Here is a 14,297-nt window from a genome sequence, read left to right as displayed (position 1 = left end):
TGAGAGAGTTCTGTATGTCTCTCTAATGATAGCTCTATCAATGGACACTCTGGGGCTGCATTTCATATTCACTGTAGGATAATACAGGTGCTGAAGGAGAATTGTTGCTGTCCCAGCTTAATTATTCTCAATTGTTCTGGTATTAAATAGATTCATCTGGCTGGAAAACAGACATTTGAGAAGGAGAGAAGCCTGGGACACAGGAAATACAAAGATCTGGGTGGAGATGGGAGGCTCACAGCAGCCAGGTTAAGAAACAAAGTGCTCACATCTTCTTCGTGTCTGCTGTGGAAATACTAACTATTATAAGCTCAGCATGGTGTTGCTCATTGCTATAAGTCCCACTGAGAGCCAATGAGGTGGAGCAGTTCTATAGGGATCAAGAAACTCGGTAGGGCTACTAAACCTTGGCCAAGAACTTCCTTGTTAAGCAAGTGACAGTTTTACACTGTGCTGGCATAGATTCAAGGTTGACAGGGGCAGCAGGTAATAAGGGATCTCTCCCAACTGTCCCAGAACCAAACAATGAGATGTACCACCCAAGTATATCCACAGTAACAATGTTTCTTTTCTTTTCTTTTTTGAGACAGGGTTTCTCTGTGTAGCCCTGGCTGTCCTGGAACTCACTCTGTAGACCAGGCTGGCCTCGAACTCAGAAATCCGCCTGCCTCTGTCTCCCGAGTGCTGGGATTAAAGGCGTGGGCCACCATGCCCGGCTAGTAACAATGTTTCAAATGCTTATGAAACTGCTGACACAGCTGTTGTGCTCAGTCAGGCTAAAGCAACAGAACCCCAACAGCTGCTCACTTTGGAGAGCAGTTAGGACCTACTATAGAACTGATAGATTCAATTTGGGGGTGGGAGTGAGGAGGTGGAGTCCAGTGAGGGGGGCACAATTTCCAAATAGCCAGCAGGTGGCGTTAAAGGGCAGCTGGAATGTGTGGAGGGGCAGACTCAGGAACAAACTAGGAAAGAAACTGGGAGGTGACAGGTGGTGTCTGACCTAAAGACCCGTCCTTTGGCCTTGGGAGCCCCAGCAGTTAGGTTTAATTTTTTCTAACACTTGACACTGGAGCTGGTTTACATCAGACCTGTGTGTCCAGAATTGATGTGAGTCCTGAGAACACTTAGAAACATGAAGTCTAAGTCTACAGGGCAGAGCCAGCTGGAATTGAGTGGGGATGAACTGCTTTTGAAGAGGGAAGGTTCTCATTTGTTCCTTTGTTACTAGGACTCCGAGGACTAAAGACATTCTACTTTGTCAATATAGCCACCAACAGAGACAATTCATTTCATTGCAAAATTAATTCCACCCTTTTCATTCCCATCACCGCCCCCCCTTTCTCCATTCTCTTTTTCATTCCCCCTCTGTCTCCTCCCTCTTTCCTTCCTTCCTGTCCTTATCCCCCTTTTCCTTCGTTGCAGAGAGATGGCTCAATGGGTAAGAGTACTTGCATGTGTTCAAGCACGAGGACCTGAATTTGAATCTTTAACGCACACACATGTAAAACAGGGTGTGGTTGCACAGGCCTGTAGTCTCAGCATTGAAGGACAGCTCCCAGGAGCTAAGGAGCCAGTCAGCCCAGCTGAAACAGCAGGCTTCTAGGGCAGTGAGGGATTCTGTTCTCAAGTGTTATGTTGAAGAGCAATAGAGGAAGAAACCCAAGGTCCCCTTCTGTCTCTGCATGCACAGGTGCACGGCCATATGCCTGCATACTCACCTGCGTACACTGCACACACACACACACACACACACACACACACACAGACGCACATGCACACGCATACACACCTCTACATATACATAAAATGAAAAAAAAAATTGCAAGACAAGAAGTCCCTCCAAGATGGACTTTCACAGATGCCACAATAGAGAGGTGATTTAAATAAATATGCACCAAATGTTCTAGGTATCTAAGACAGAGGGACAAAGAGTGGGTGGATGGTGGGTTCTGAGCATTAAGCAGTGTGGACAGTTTTGTTAGTCTTCACCATGTACACTGGGGCCTCAGAGGAGGTCTTCCAAACCAGTTGCCCTTATTTTACACTTTAATCCCCCCCTCTCCCCAAGAGGTGATTTTTAAGACAGTATCTCATTATGCAGAATATGTTGGCCTCAAACTCATGATCTTCTGGCCTAGCCTCCCAGGGCTGGGATTGACTCCGGATCTAGCTGCCTTCCCACTTCCCACCTCTAGACACCAGTGGCAGGAAAGCACATTCTTAGCTTCAATTAGGTGGTGAAACATGTTGGTTGGGTCCATGCCACTGGGGTGCAGAAGAAACTATGGTTCCAAGTCCTTTCCTGCCTGTATCTCACTCTGTGGGCACTGCTTCCACTAGCCACAGAGGATCTCGGTCCATGTGGCTGCCTGGGCTCCAGGGTGTGTTCAATTTTTAACAATATTTGGATTATGAACTTCTTAAAGGAGCTCAGGGAGATGCCCCCCCCCCCCGAAGGTCAAGCTAGGACTATGTCCTCAATGTCTAAGCCCCAGTCAAAGGCAGGAAAGGTGAGGCGGCACCCAGGGCAAACATGTGACCTCATGCTGTGCTGGGCCTCCCAACTCCTTAGGACTCAGGCTAGAGATGGGATATTCTATTCTGCCCTACTGAGATCAGGGACAGGAAGGGTTAGTTTTGCCTTCCCTTTGATTCCCTAAGCTCATATATTCCTCAGTAATGAAAAGGATAAGGGAAATCTGGAACATACTACCCAAGTAAAATGCAGATTTTTTTCCTCAGCAAATCATCCCGAGTAGCTTTTTTCACCCACATGACTCCATCTTCTATGCTAAACTCAAGTTCTAAAGACACCACAGTTGCTTGCGGAGGAGGGATGGACCTCTATCACACTGAGAGCTGGCAGCCTTGCCTGGTAGGATGCTCACACTGACTGTTAAAGGAAGTTGTGATACACTGGCTTTAGTTATAGGGGAAGGTTCTAGACCAGGCTTGTAGATAAACAAGGAACCTGTGCCATTCTGGTCATATGTGTCGTTCCTTCCTTCAACTAGCTGCTACAGAAAGGACAGTAAAGGCGCCCAGGGAAGCTGACACATGGGTGGAGATGGGAGATGGGCATGCAGAGAAATCAGGCCTAGAGCCACTATGACAGGGGACATGTTTGTGAGGAGTACCTGGAGCTGCCTCATCTGCTGGAGTTGGAGCCTGAGTTCAGCCACGTTCCTCCTCATGTCAAGCAGGCTAGTGTGGATGGGCGAGGTTCCGGCAGGCAGGGGTTGGCTGGGCGGCAGGGAGAACTCCACAGAGCCCAGAACCTTCCCTGCAGAAACATGGGCCGTTCCTATGAGGGAAAAACAAACAAACTAACCAACAAAACCACACAAAGAACAGCAGAAGCCTTACAATGCAGACAGCACCTGAGCATGAGGCCTACCTCTCCACAGAAGACTGGAAACTAAGAAAAATGTCATGGAAACAGTAGTCCACAGCGTGCCAAGGAACGCAGCCTGTAACCCTCATGTTCTAGAAGTTTCACTGCCATGAGGTAGCAGAGTGTATGGTATTCACAGCATGATGCCATGTCAAGAAGCTAAACGTCTGTGCTGCTGCCAGCTCCTCTAGCCATCCACTTCCCCTTTCATCCCCCTCCTCATCCCTCTCCAATCCCCCAGTGCAGACTCCTCCACCTTCCCCTCTCTCTCTCTTTAAACACACAGGGGATTAAAAAGTTGAAAAGTATACAGAACAAAGAATTAACAGTATTTCTGGACGCTGGTATTCTAGTATTTTTACCATGAAGTTTTAGATTTTTAAAATTTGTGTAGTATATATCTGTCCTTCTAGAGTAGGGGAGAATTTAATTTCTGGGCTTTCATAGGGCATGTGACCAGCCCCTGCTGGCAGACAGACATAGAACACATTAGACACAGAGATGGCAAAAAAAAAAAAAAAAAAAAGCATATTTTTACCTAAATCTTCACAGGTTTCTAAAACCAAAAGAAGTAAGAGTTCTGTACATTATCACCCTTAGTAAGAAAACGTGGCTTGACTTAAGAATTCTTTAGGAAAGAAAACAAAAAAGCAATGGGAAGAAACATGTAGGCTCGCGGTGGAGGAAGCTGAGTGTTGGAGCTGCTCTGGGACACTGGGCTCTCTCTCGCACTTAAGAAAGGAAAAGCTACACTAGGCTTCTGTAGAAAGGAAAAGCCCCTCAATTGTCTCCTAGCTGCCACAGCCTCAGTCTTCAAGTCACTTTATGTAAGGATCACACATTTCATGGGCCCATTCAGGAGGGGCCTGAGATGAGCAAGGTTAAAGACCGTGTACTCTATGGTTTGACCTTTTAAGGAGAATGCAAGGATATGAAACAGGCCCCAAGAGTAAACGCTGAATCTGTCTCTGTCTCTCTCTCTCACAGAGAATGACACCTGTGTGTAAGAGACAGATAGATATACATACACACCCACAAATACACACCACAAAACAGAACCATTTACAAGCACACTCTTGCGCGCACACACACACACACCAACACATACCACACACAGATAGATACATAGTGAGCCAGAGACAGATATCCACACACAAACACACATGAAGACAGACACATACATAAACACATATGAGCAAGAGACAGACTGACAAACACATATACCTACAAACATACATGAAGACAGACCGACACACACAGATATACACACACATCTACAAACAGACACACACACACACATACACACACACAAAATGACAAACAGTCTCTTTCTCCTCCTCTCCCTCTTTTTCTCCCTCCCTTTGCTGGGAGTTTGGTGATAACCCAGGTTGGCCTTGATTTATACACCCTGCAGTGGTTATTACTGGGGGCCTGTCTTTCTGTTGTGGCTCAGCAACTGGGATGCAGAGCTGGTGGCACACCAAGTTCTTCATACTAGGGTGACTGTCCAAAGTCAGCTGTTCCACTGCCTCCAAGGAACCTCAGAAGGTCAGCACTTCTAGCTGTCCTATGAGCCTTAGTGGTTATGAACACTGTCAGCAGTCAAGACTTGTATGTGTGCCTTTCCCTTATGCACATATAAAGTCACCCTCAGAAAGTCAGCAGCTGCCACCTGGGCAGCTCTTGAGACTATTTTCCACAGTGAGGGTGTGAAGGAAAAGGATACCCAGTGACATCTCTCACTATGGCCACATGTCACAACTAACTTAGTGTCTTCCAAGGTCAGGAGATCTCATAGGGAGCAGCTATCAGTGTCAAGTTGTCGCTTTAGAATCAGACAATGTCTGCCCTGTCTGTAGGTATGGATGCACGTGTAGAGTCATGACAATATTCCCAACATTACACTATATATCAGCCGGACAGTAAATGGAATCATGGAGGTCTCTCTTTGGTGAAAAAGGACCCTGCTAGTTCGCCTGCCCTGCCAGCCCCTCACCTAAATGAAAGCCCAGTCCTTTTACATATCTTTTGGTCCTTGCACATTCCTGGCTTACATCACTAATCTTATTTACTTATGTTTGTGTGTGTGTGTGCACGTGTGTGTGTGTGTGTGTGTGTGTGTGTGAGTTTCCTCCTTCCAAGTTTCAGTGGATGCTGGGCTCCAACTTCCGTTGCCTGGTTTGTACAGCCAGCACCTTTACCTGCTGAGCCAACTCTTAAAGGCGGCTGACTCCAGTCCACATGCTTTTTGTTACAGATGAATGCTGACAATAGGCTTTAAGAAAACATTTTCCACCGTTTTAGTCCTACTGATACACTGAAGCGGTTGCTCAAGAAGTGGCTAGTGATGGCACAGTGAATGAGGACTCTCTGGGGAGCATGACTTCACTCAGCACACCATTGGTCCTTGTTGTCTGTCAGTCATGTCTTTCCTTTCCTGTCATACTGAAATGTCCACCCCTTGCCTTCTTTCCCTCTCTGCCACTCCCTTGTCATCAGTCTCTTCTCTAAATCCAGCCTTTGAAACATGGGTACCTTCTGTCCTAAGCCTGTTCTTCTACTGTCTCAGGGTCAATCCCATTCTCTTCTGCCACCTGCCTAGCCTCCTCCCTCCCCCAGCCACATACCAATGGCCTCACATCACCACCAGCCTTTTCTATAAGCAGACCCAACTCATTATTTCCACTCAACTCCCCACACTGCTTTCTGTCTTTCTCCATTTGATTTTAGCCAAGGTCAATATTCACTGAATGAAGTGAGCCAAGGTCACTTCATTATTTAGGCCAGAACCTGGAAGCCATTTTCATGATTCAAGCAAGCAAGTAACTTAACTGTGTTCTCTCTGTATTTGCTTATCTAATGGGTATTGGTGCTACCCGGCAGACTACTCGACAGGAAGTCAGCACCTGTAACTGCTTAGTCCACTGTCTGGTGAAGAGTAAGCCTTATAGTCCTCAGCTGAACTAGTTCTCTGAGAAGAATGGTATAAAGGACCATCTTTTCTGCCTCCATCTAGAGTCTCAGCAACTACACAGCACCGGGGTGACCTAAAAGCTAGGAAGGATCTTTAGTAAAGGCCCTGAGATGCAGACTCAGGATGGAGGTGATCTAGTGCTGGGGACTGCAGGTAGGTCCTCATTCACACGAGAGCCACAAGACCTGGAAACTGGGTACGCTACACACCCGATGAGTAGTCAGATTCAGTTTATTGCTGAGCCTAGTAGTAAGAGACAACATAGTGTTTGTCCCCAAAATCTTTCTCCTTTTTGTACACTGAGTCTACTCTAGGGAATTCATCTTGGTTAGTTACATCTTAAACTTATCATCATCATGATGTATGTGTTGGGAACTCGAGGAGTGCATATGACTTAGCATGCAGTCGCAGGTCACAGAACACTCTGCAGTCAGTTCTCTCTTTCTAGCTTTATGTGGGGGCCTGAGGATTGTAATCAACAGGCTTGTCCAAGTAACTTTATCCACTGAGAGCTCTCACTGGCCCCTAGTTAGATCTCAGTAGGAATCTTAACAAGTGTGTGTACGAGGTGAACTTAATGTACCTTGTTGTGATAGAACTAATACTGGAGTGAGGAGGTTAGGAAGGCTGACTGCCATTGGCTGGGGGACTCTGAGCATCTTAACTTACTGTGAGAATATTTCTCTCCATATAAGATATGAATAGCAGGCTGGGTGTGGTGGCGCACACCTTTAGTCCCAGCACTCAGGAGGCAGAGGCAGGCGGATTTCTGAGTTCGAGCCAGCCTGGTCTACAAAGTGAATTCCAGGATAGCCAGGGCTATACAGAGAAACCCCGTCTTGAAAAACTAAAAAAAAAAGTGGGGGGGGCTGGAGAGATGGCTCAGTGGTTAAGAGCACTGACTACTCTTCCAAAGGTCCTGAGTTCAATTCCCAGCAACCACATGGTGGCTCACAACCATCCATTCCGAGATCTGGCACCCTCTTCTGGAGTGTCTGAATACAGCTACAGTGTATTTGCATCAAATAAATAAATAAATAAATAAATAATAAATAGATAGATAGATAGATAGATAGATAGATAGATAGATAGATAAAAGATGCGAATAGCAGCATCATTCTCATAGGGCTAGGTGTGGTAGCTGAGATAATAAACACTGTAGCATACACGCATACACCGTATGCCTCAGAGTAGGAGATACTTCCTGCTTCCTCATGTCTAACTTAAATTACACATTTTCAGAAAGTCTGGATTTCATTTGTGTTAGTTGACCTTTGCCCAAATGAGTTCCTTGGATTCTATATAAGTCTGTTTTCTGTCTTTACACAGGGATAATAATACTGCTTTCCTTATAGTTTACTTCCTAGGATTATGGAAGAATTAATATACTTTGTGCACTGTGCAGGCTGCTATGGAAACTAAACCCCAGTGGGCAATGTCTAGCCTTGATACATTCATTAGAAGGAGAAAACTAAACTGGGGAGAGATACAGGAGCGAAAATCACTCACATTGCCAATGGCATTGCCAGTCTCCTAGCTTCTCAGAAAACACGTGGCCACTACCACCGTCTGTCCCCAGAATTAGTGATCACACACTTGAAAACACAGCCAAAGAAACTCCACTTGCTTCTTCTGCCTTGCTCAACAATTGCAAAGTGAGGAAATCAAACAACTGGTGTTGTCTTTCAAGAGACTGGGATATGATAGCACAAAATAATGAGACAGAAGAGTAGGGCTATGATCTGTGTGTCACATGTGCGTGGCAGTGTGTTCTGTTTCCTTATCTGCAACAAGGAAATCAAATGATACCTACCATGGGGATAGACAGCAACGAGTTAATGCATGACCAGTGCCAGGTACACAGGAGACACTCCCAAGCATTTCCTTATTTACTACTCTACAGACATCTAGAAGGTGTCGGGTCTTACAAACCTGCATGTGCAACATTGATCAGGATGGCACACAGGATGCTCGTCATTTCCAGAGTGGGTTTCGGAGGGATTGAAGGCTTTAGTGTTTAGTAGTTTCACTTTATCCTCTTAAGTTCATAATAAATAAGGAAACGAGTGAATTAATATCCCCAACTGGCAATTGCTCTGAAGACAAGTTTAGTGACTTCTATGAAATAACTGCCAGGGTTCAGCTCAGGCCATGGATTGATTTCTAAGTCAAATGCTGGAGAAACATCCCATAAAACAGGGCTAAGCTTTGCTCAGCCTGAGTGGAGCCAGGGGTGGCGGTGGTGGGGGTTAAACCTACGTTCCTAATCCTATCCACATTCCTGTGCTGCATCAAACTAGAAGATGTGGCGTCCCCCAAATTAGAGGTTTCATACAGCTGGCTGTTTGCTTCTGTAGAGCCTCAGCTTGTGAGCACACTCCTGCCATGATTTGTTTCTAACCCAGCAGGCAGGAAGACAGCACAGTCTGCAGAGAGGCCTGGGGACCACAGGATCCAGCTGTCAACACACAGAGAAGTGATGACACCAGGAAGGTCCGCTAGTGACAAGAGTCAGTCCTCCTTCAGGAGAGTGCTAGCATTTAAAAGGAAAGCCCTAGCTCACACTCATTCTCTTTTCCTGTCTAGATTTCTATAAGTGGTTACATATTCCCATTTTACACCCAGGCTAACATCCTTCCCCAGACTGGAATCTCCCAATGGCTTCACAGTACACTTAAGGGACATCTGAGTTGCCTCTACGTAGAAGGATCTGTACCCCTTTCCCTCTGCTAAGTTCTAGGTACTCTGGGTACCCCTTAGTCACCTTTCCAGGGGGGATGCAAGCCCTGTTGGGTAAACTTGTATCCCCTAATTCTTGATATTCAACACACATACATTTTTAGCTTTTCTGTGAATTCTAAGTTCTAAGCAGTCAGAGAAATGTTTTACATTCGCCATATTCACTCTGCACACAAGTACCAGGAACAGAAGTCAGGTCACGTGAGTAGGATGGATGAGTGGCCGATAAAGTTAATTTCCACACTGCAGGAAGCTGAAGTAGCTGTGGTGATTTCCTCTGAAACCATACCAATCAACTTAGAGAAACACTGAGTACTCGTGAAGCCAGCTAAAGCTAACTGAAACTCATGGCCTCTAGAACTTCTGGAAGCACTCACCTGCACCATCTGCTTGGTTCCTGTTGGCTGTGGCTTTCACCATTTTCTCACTAAATAAAAGAAAACAATAAAAAAAAAAGAGTCAACTCTACAGTTTTCAAAGTGCTACCATCTTTCTTTGACCATTCTATTCTAAAGATTTAGCGGTGATGGATTAAGCAATGAAGGTGTTTGACATCAGCTCCATGACTGACCAAGATGGAGAAGGCTTCCCAGGTGTGTGCTGACCCAGGTAGGATGCAGCTGGACATACAGTGATTTTCAGATGATGGTGGCTGTGGACACGCATGGATGGGAGTAACAGGCACTGCTCAGCAAGTAGTCCATGAAGCCACATGCACTGGGAAGCCCTCCGACCCTTCTTGGGCCAAAGTGTTACCTTTGTCCAAGAATTACCACGAAGGAAAACAAAACAAAACAAAACAAAACAAACAAAACAAAACAAAACCAACCTCCACACCGTGCTTTATAAAGATGTAAACATGTCAGCCCTAAAATGACCATGAAGAAACAAATTTCACTGAATGAATGGCCATAATGATTAAAGAGAAGCAGCTTGAATTATTATTATTTTTTGACTGTATGGCTTGTTTTTTTTTTTTTTTTTTTTTACCTAGACGCCTCTTTGCTACTACTTGTAATGGGCCCTTTAAAAAGCGCAGACTGAACAAGGCCAGTTAGACTGGCAATCTGCTTCTCCATGGCTTGCATCCTCTCTCTGCAAAACAAGAGAATTGTTTGTTAAAGCTCTGTTGACTTTCAGACTGGTTCTTCTAGGTGAAGGATTCACCTGAGGGTTATAAAAGGCACCACCTAGCAGGTGGCCAAAGTTCACTCAAACCCAGAGACTGTAGATCCTCAGTGGAGACCAAGATTGATTGATAAGAGTTGAGAGAGGAGACAGTGACCCCACAAAAAAGACAATGCACAGGCCATCAGAGGCCTCCTGTAGAACGGCATCCCCCCTCAGACGATCGTGCAGCCTTCTTGCCCTGTTTTGTCATTTGCTTTGCATCATGAGAGCAGACCTCAGTGGGACTGGTGACACCCTCGGCCAGGCCCTGCACTCCTACATGCCTCTAAGCTGCTCTTTGCAGCTGGGAAGCTGCAGGCTGGTTTTGGGGTGAAAGATGGATTTATCTGTTGTACTTGTTAACTTGTTTCATAGCCCAAGGGCAGATAAACAAGTGCCTCTTGTCAACACCACGGAAAATACAATGGAAATCAATTTGAGTTGAGGAGTAGGTGATGCTCAGTCTAATGTGGTAGAAACCTTAGCCTGGAGAATTTCACAGGATCAAGGAAGAAAAATATACTCAACAACTCAATCATGAGCACACTAATAAAACCCCCTTGGTTACTACCTATGGCCAGGTACTGTACCTTTCTCTTCAAAGCTATCTGATGCTACGGTCAGGTTTTTGAAACAGGCTCACATTTCTGCATCTTTGACAATGGATGCATCATGGGAACATGTGATGGTGACCAATAGTGTAGAATAGGAATTCTACAAATAGCACACTCAGACAATGTGGCTCTTCAGTGCAAGCCAACTGCTTTATATGATACTTTATGGAGATAGAATAGCAATCCATCCTTTCACTACAGATAAGCAACTGGTAAGTTTGGGCTCATGGAGAGACAAGAAATCTTGATTCTGAATTTTGTGGCAATCAAGAGCATCCTTGAGCTTTGAGGCCTTGAGCCTTGCCTTTGGGCTAAAATCTTTAATGTCTTTTTAATTACTGAGTTTAACTTTGCAATTGCCAGCTTCTGACTTGACAAGTCCATGTGCTTTCTTCAGTTTACCCTGATGGTGTAGTTATGACATGAAGGTTCTTGTACATATGTCATGCAGTATGCATAGATAATGGTTGCAAAAAGCAAGCACCCCCACCAAGCCATATACGTCTGAACAGTATGACCTCTGTTCTATTGGGATAGAAATAATCTCAAATGTCAAGTATGGATGCACATCTCTCAGGCAGAGCAGTGGATACTAATCTCAGGCATCATTGTGTGCTTGGCCTCCTCTTTACCATAAAAGGGTCAACGGGTCAAGGAAAAAGCATATAGACATTTGAAATAAGGAAATCAGGTTATTATAAAAAACTGCCAGAAGTCCCACATTTATTGGTAAGCCATAGTAGCATCTCAGAAGTGACAAGAGCAGCCATTGGTCATTGTATCTGCCATGTAGGAGACGTGGGTGAACACAAACACCTGGCAAATGACTTGCTTAGGGGGATGGATATGCCAGTAATAAGTGAAAGTTGGTTCGCCCTGTCACTTACTGCATGGAAGATGAGGAGAAATGTAAGGACAGGCAGGGGCACAGCTACAAGGAATAACCAAGAATCTGCTAAGAGGGAAAGGGGAAGAAGAAATCACTGGCTATGGATGCAATCCAGATCCACTGGCCCAGTGACATTGGCCATGAATACATTGCAGATCAGGGCTAAATCAATGTTTTAGTCAGTCTGTTGGTGGTGGAAAGCATTCATCACCTTGTTTTCCAAGAGTGGGTGGCAGGGCATTAAAAACCAAACCAAACCAAACACCCTGGACACAGGGCCTTATTTTTAACTGGATCATCATCAAGGACAGAATTACAGATCACAGCAGAGGCTGGTGTGACCGTGATGGTCCACAGGGCTTCCTTGCATTTTCTTTGGCTCAGTGGGAGTTGGACTTCTCCACTACGCTTTCCCCTGATAATGGTTTTTGAGTGCAGATGGAGAAAGACAATTCTTCAATTGCATTCTACTGTCTGACTCTTTAGAGCAGACACCAACACACATGTAGAAATATCTGACATGAGAGTTTAGATGCTTAGAGCAAAAGCCCTACGTATAATCTAGGTAGCCACATGCTTGGTTCTGTATATAGTAACCATAAGTTAGAGCAGGAATACTCCCTGGGTGGCCTCTTCCAGGCTATGGCATCAACAGGAACACTAGGGAGGAGACACCAAGTCAGATATTGCTGGTAGCTCTTTGGCATCTTCCCTGCAGCTTATAAACACTTGAACCTGACAATAGAAGGGTCACAATTCTTTCCCAGTCCCATGTGAGCCAGTGTGGTGGAGGTAGTAATGGACAGACAGCGCAGCGACCACAAATGTGTGCACCAATGTCTCAGCCAAAACCACTTCCTGAAAATACAATTCTTTTGACACACGGCAATGAGACTTCTTCCTTCCTATTTAATCATCAAAGTGTTTCTGGTTTTAGGATTCATTAGATTATCTGATTTATAAGTTCATAAATAAGATTGTCTTTCCATTTCATGGTTGGTTATCTGGAAACAATTTTATGGTTTAACTAAATTACAGCAACTGGAAACTTATGCAGCCTTCTCTCGTGATGAAATGTTATGATGTGTGTGTTTAATGTGAAAGGGGAAAATATATATAAGAAAAACGTAGTGGAAGAAGAAAAATTAAACATGATCCTGTCATTTTACTGCAGTGACAATTCTGCATGATAGCCATCAGAATATTAAGGACACTTAGACTAACTCTTGCCAATTTCACTTGGTTTAAGGTATTACGGGTTGGTGTAATTACTGTCAAAAAGATGGCTCAAAAATGGTTTCATAAACCATTTTATATTATTCCATAAACTGTATTTATGTGATGAGTAGAGACAGTTAACTAGTCATTTAATGCTACAAGTCAGCTTGGCTGCAAAACTCTGTTTGAGTCCCAAATATGACATGAATAAAAGAAATTCAAGGAAAATTTAGGGTAAGTGTGGTCCCTCAGCAACCAGCTCCTGCCTGACGTCATCCCTTGCTGCCTCCGTCTGTGTGTGCAGGGGAAGCGCACACACACTGTTAGAGGGCTGCCCTTTCTGCCGCTGGAACAGAGGGAAGAAAACCTTTTATGTTTGAGGAAATACTTTCAGCCAGCAAGTTCATTTATGTGATTTTTGATTCAAATTTCACCTTTAATCACCTCTTTTGATTACACACATGTCTTTGTCCTGAAGGAAGCCTCCTTGAGCCTGATTTTTTTTTTTAAATCTTTGTATAGTTAAGCAAATTTATATCAATTAGGAATCAAGCTAGCATCAGACTGAGTGAAAACCATTAATTCTTTATGGTAAATCCCAAAGGGGATGTGCAAGCGTGCATGATGAGCCTGCACACGTGTACATGTGTATACATGCATATGGAAGCCCAAGGTTGATGCTGAGTGTCTCCTAGAGTCACCTTTCACCTCATTCTTGAGTTTCTCAATGACCTAGGAGCTCATTAATTCAGTTAGGCTGGGCAGCCAATGAGCTTCAAGGACCCACCTGTCTCTGCATCCCCAATGATAGGGTTACAGAGGCATGCTGCTTGCTCTTATCTGTGTGCTGGATTCTGAACTTAGGTCTACATGTTTGAGTGACAGATGAACTGAGTCATCTCCACAGCCCCCAAAGAATACTTTTTCAAGATACAAGAAGGACACAGAGGAGCTGGCTGAAACCAGTCAAGTAAGCTAATATGCATCAGAAACTCAGTCTTCCTTAGCCAGTTCCCTATCTTTAAAAATAGTTGGAGAGATGGCTCAGCGGTTAAGAGCACTGACTGCTCTTCCAGAGGTCCCGAGTTCAATTCCCAGTAACCACATGGTGGCTCACAACCATCTGTAATGGTACCAGATGCCTTCTTCTGGTGTGTTTGAAGACAGCGAAAGTGTGTGTGTCTCTGTGTGTGTGTCACATAAAATAAATCTTTAAAAAAGAGTACTAAGTGATCCCTAAAATCACTTCTGGGTCTAATATTTTAGATTAGATTTCGATTTGTTTTTCCTCCTCGC

General features: G+C 44.6%; 1 protein-coding gene across 24 annotated transcripts in view; it reads right to left on the bottom strand.

Annotated features, from left to right (window-relative positions):
• Etl4 (enhancer trap locus 4) overlaps window positions 1-14,297 on the bottom strand; it is a 900,329-nt gene that overhangs the window by 40,784 nt on the left and 845,248 nt on the right. For 17 of the 24 annotated variants that reach the window (XM_006497408.4, XM_006497426.3, XM_006497414.3 and 14 more), the window contains 3 exons: window positions 10,101-10,205; window positions 9,488-9,537; window positions 3,141-3,307 (listed from right to left, as the gene is read on the bottom strand). In XM_006497408.4, coding sequence (XP_006497471.1) covers window positions 3,141-3,307; window positions 9,488-9,537; window positions 10,101-10,205 — 322 coding nt within the window. The remainder of the gene's footprint in view (window positions 1-3,140; window positions 3,308-9,487; window positions 9,538-10,100; window positions 10,206-14,297) is intronic. The other 7 variants (XM_006497427.3, XM_006497430.4, NM_178059.5 and 4 more) reach the window with 1 other exon arrangement.

The sequence above is a fragment of the Mus musculus genome, chromosome 2 (assembly GCF_000001635.26).
Source record: "Mus musculus strain C57BL/6J chromosome 2, GRCm38.p6 C57BL/6J".
Classification (NCBI taxonomy): domain Eukaryota; kingdom Metazoa; phylum Chordata; class Mammalia; order Rodentia; family Muridae; genus Mus; species Mus musculus.
This window is presented reverse-complemented; position numbering and strand designations above follow the sequence as displayed.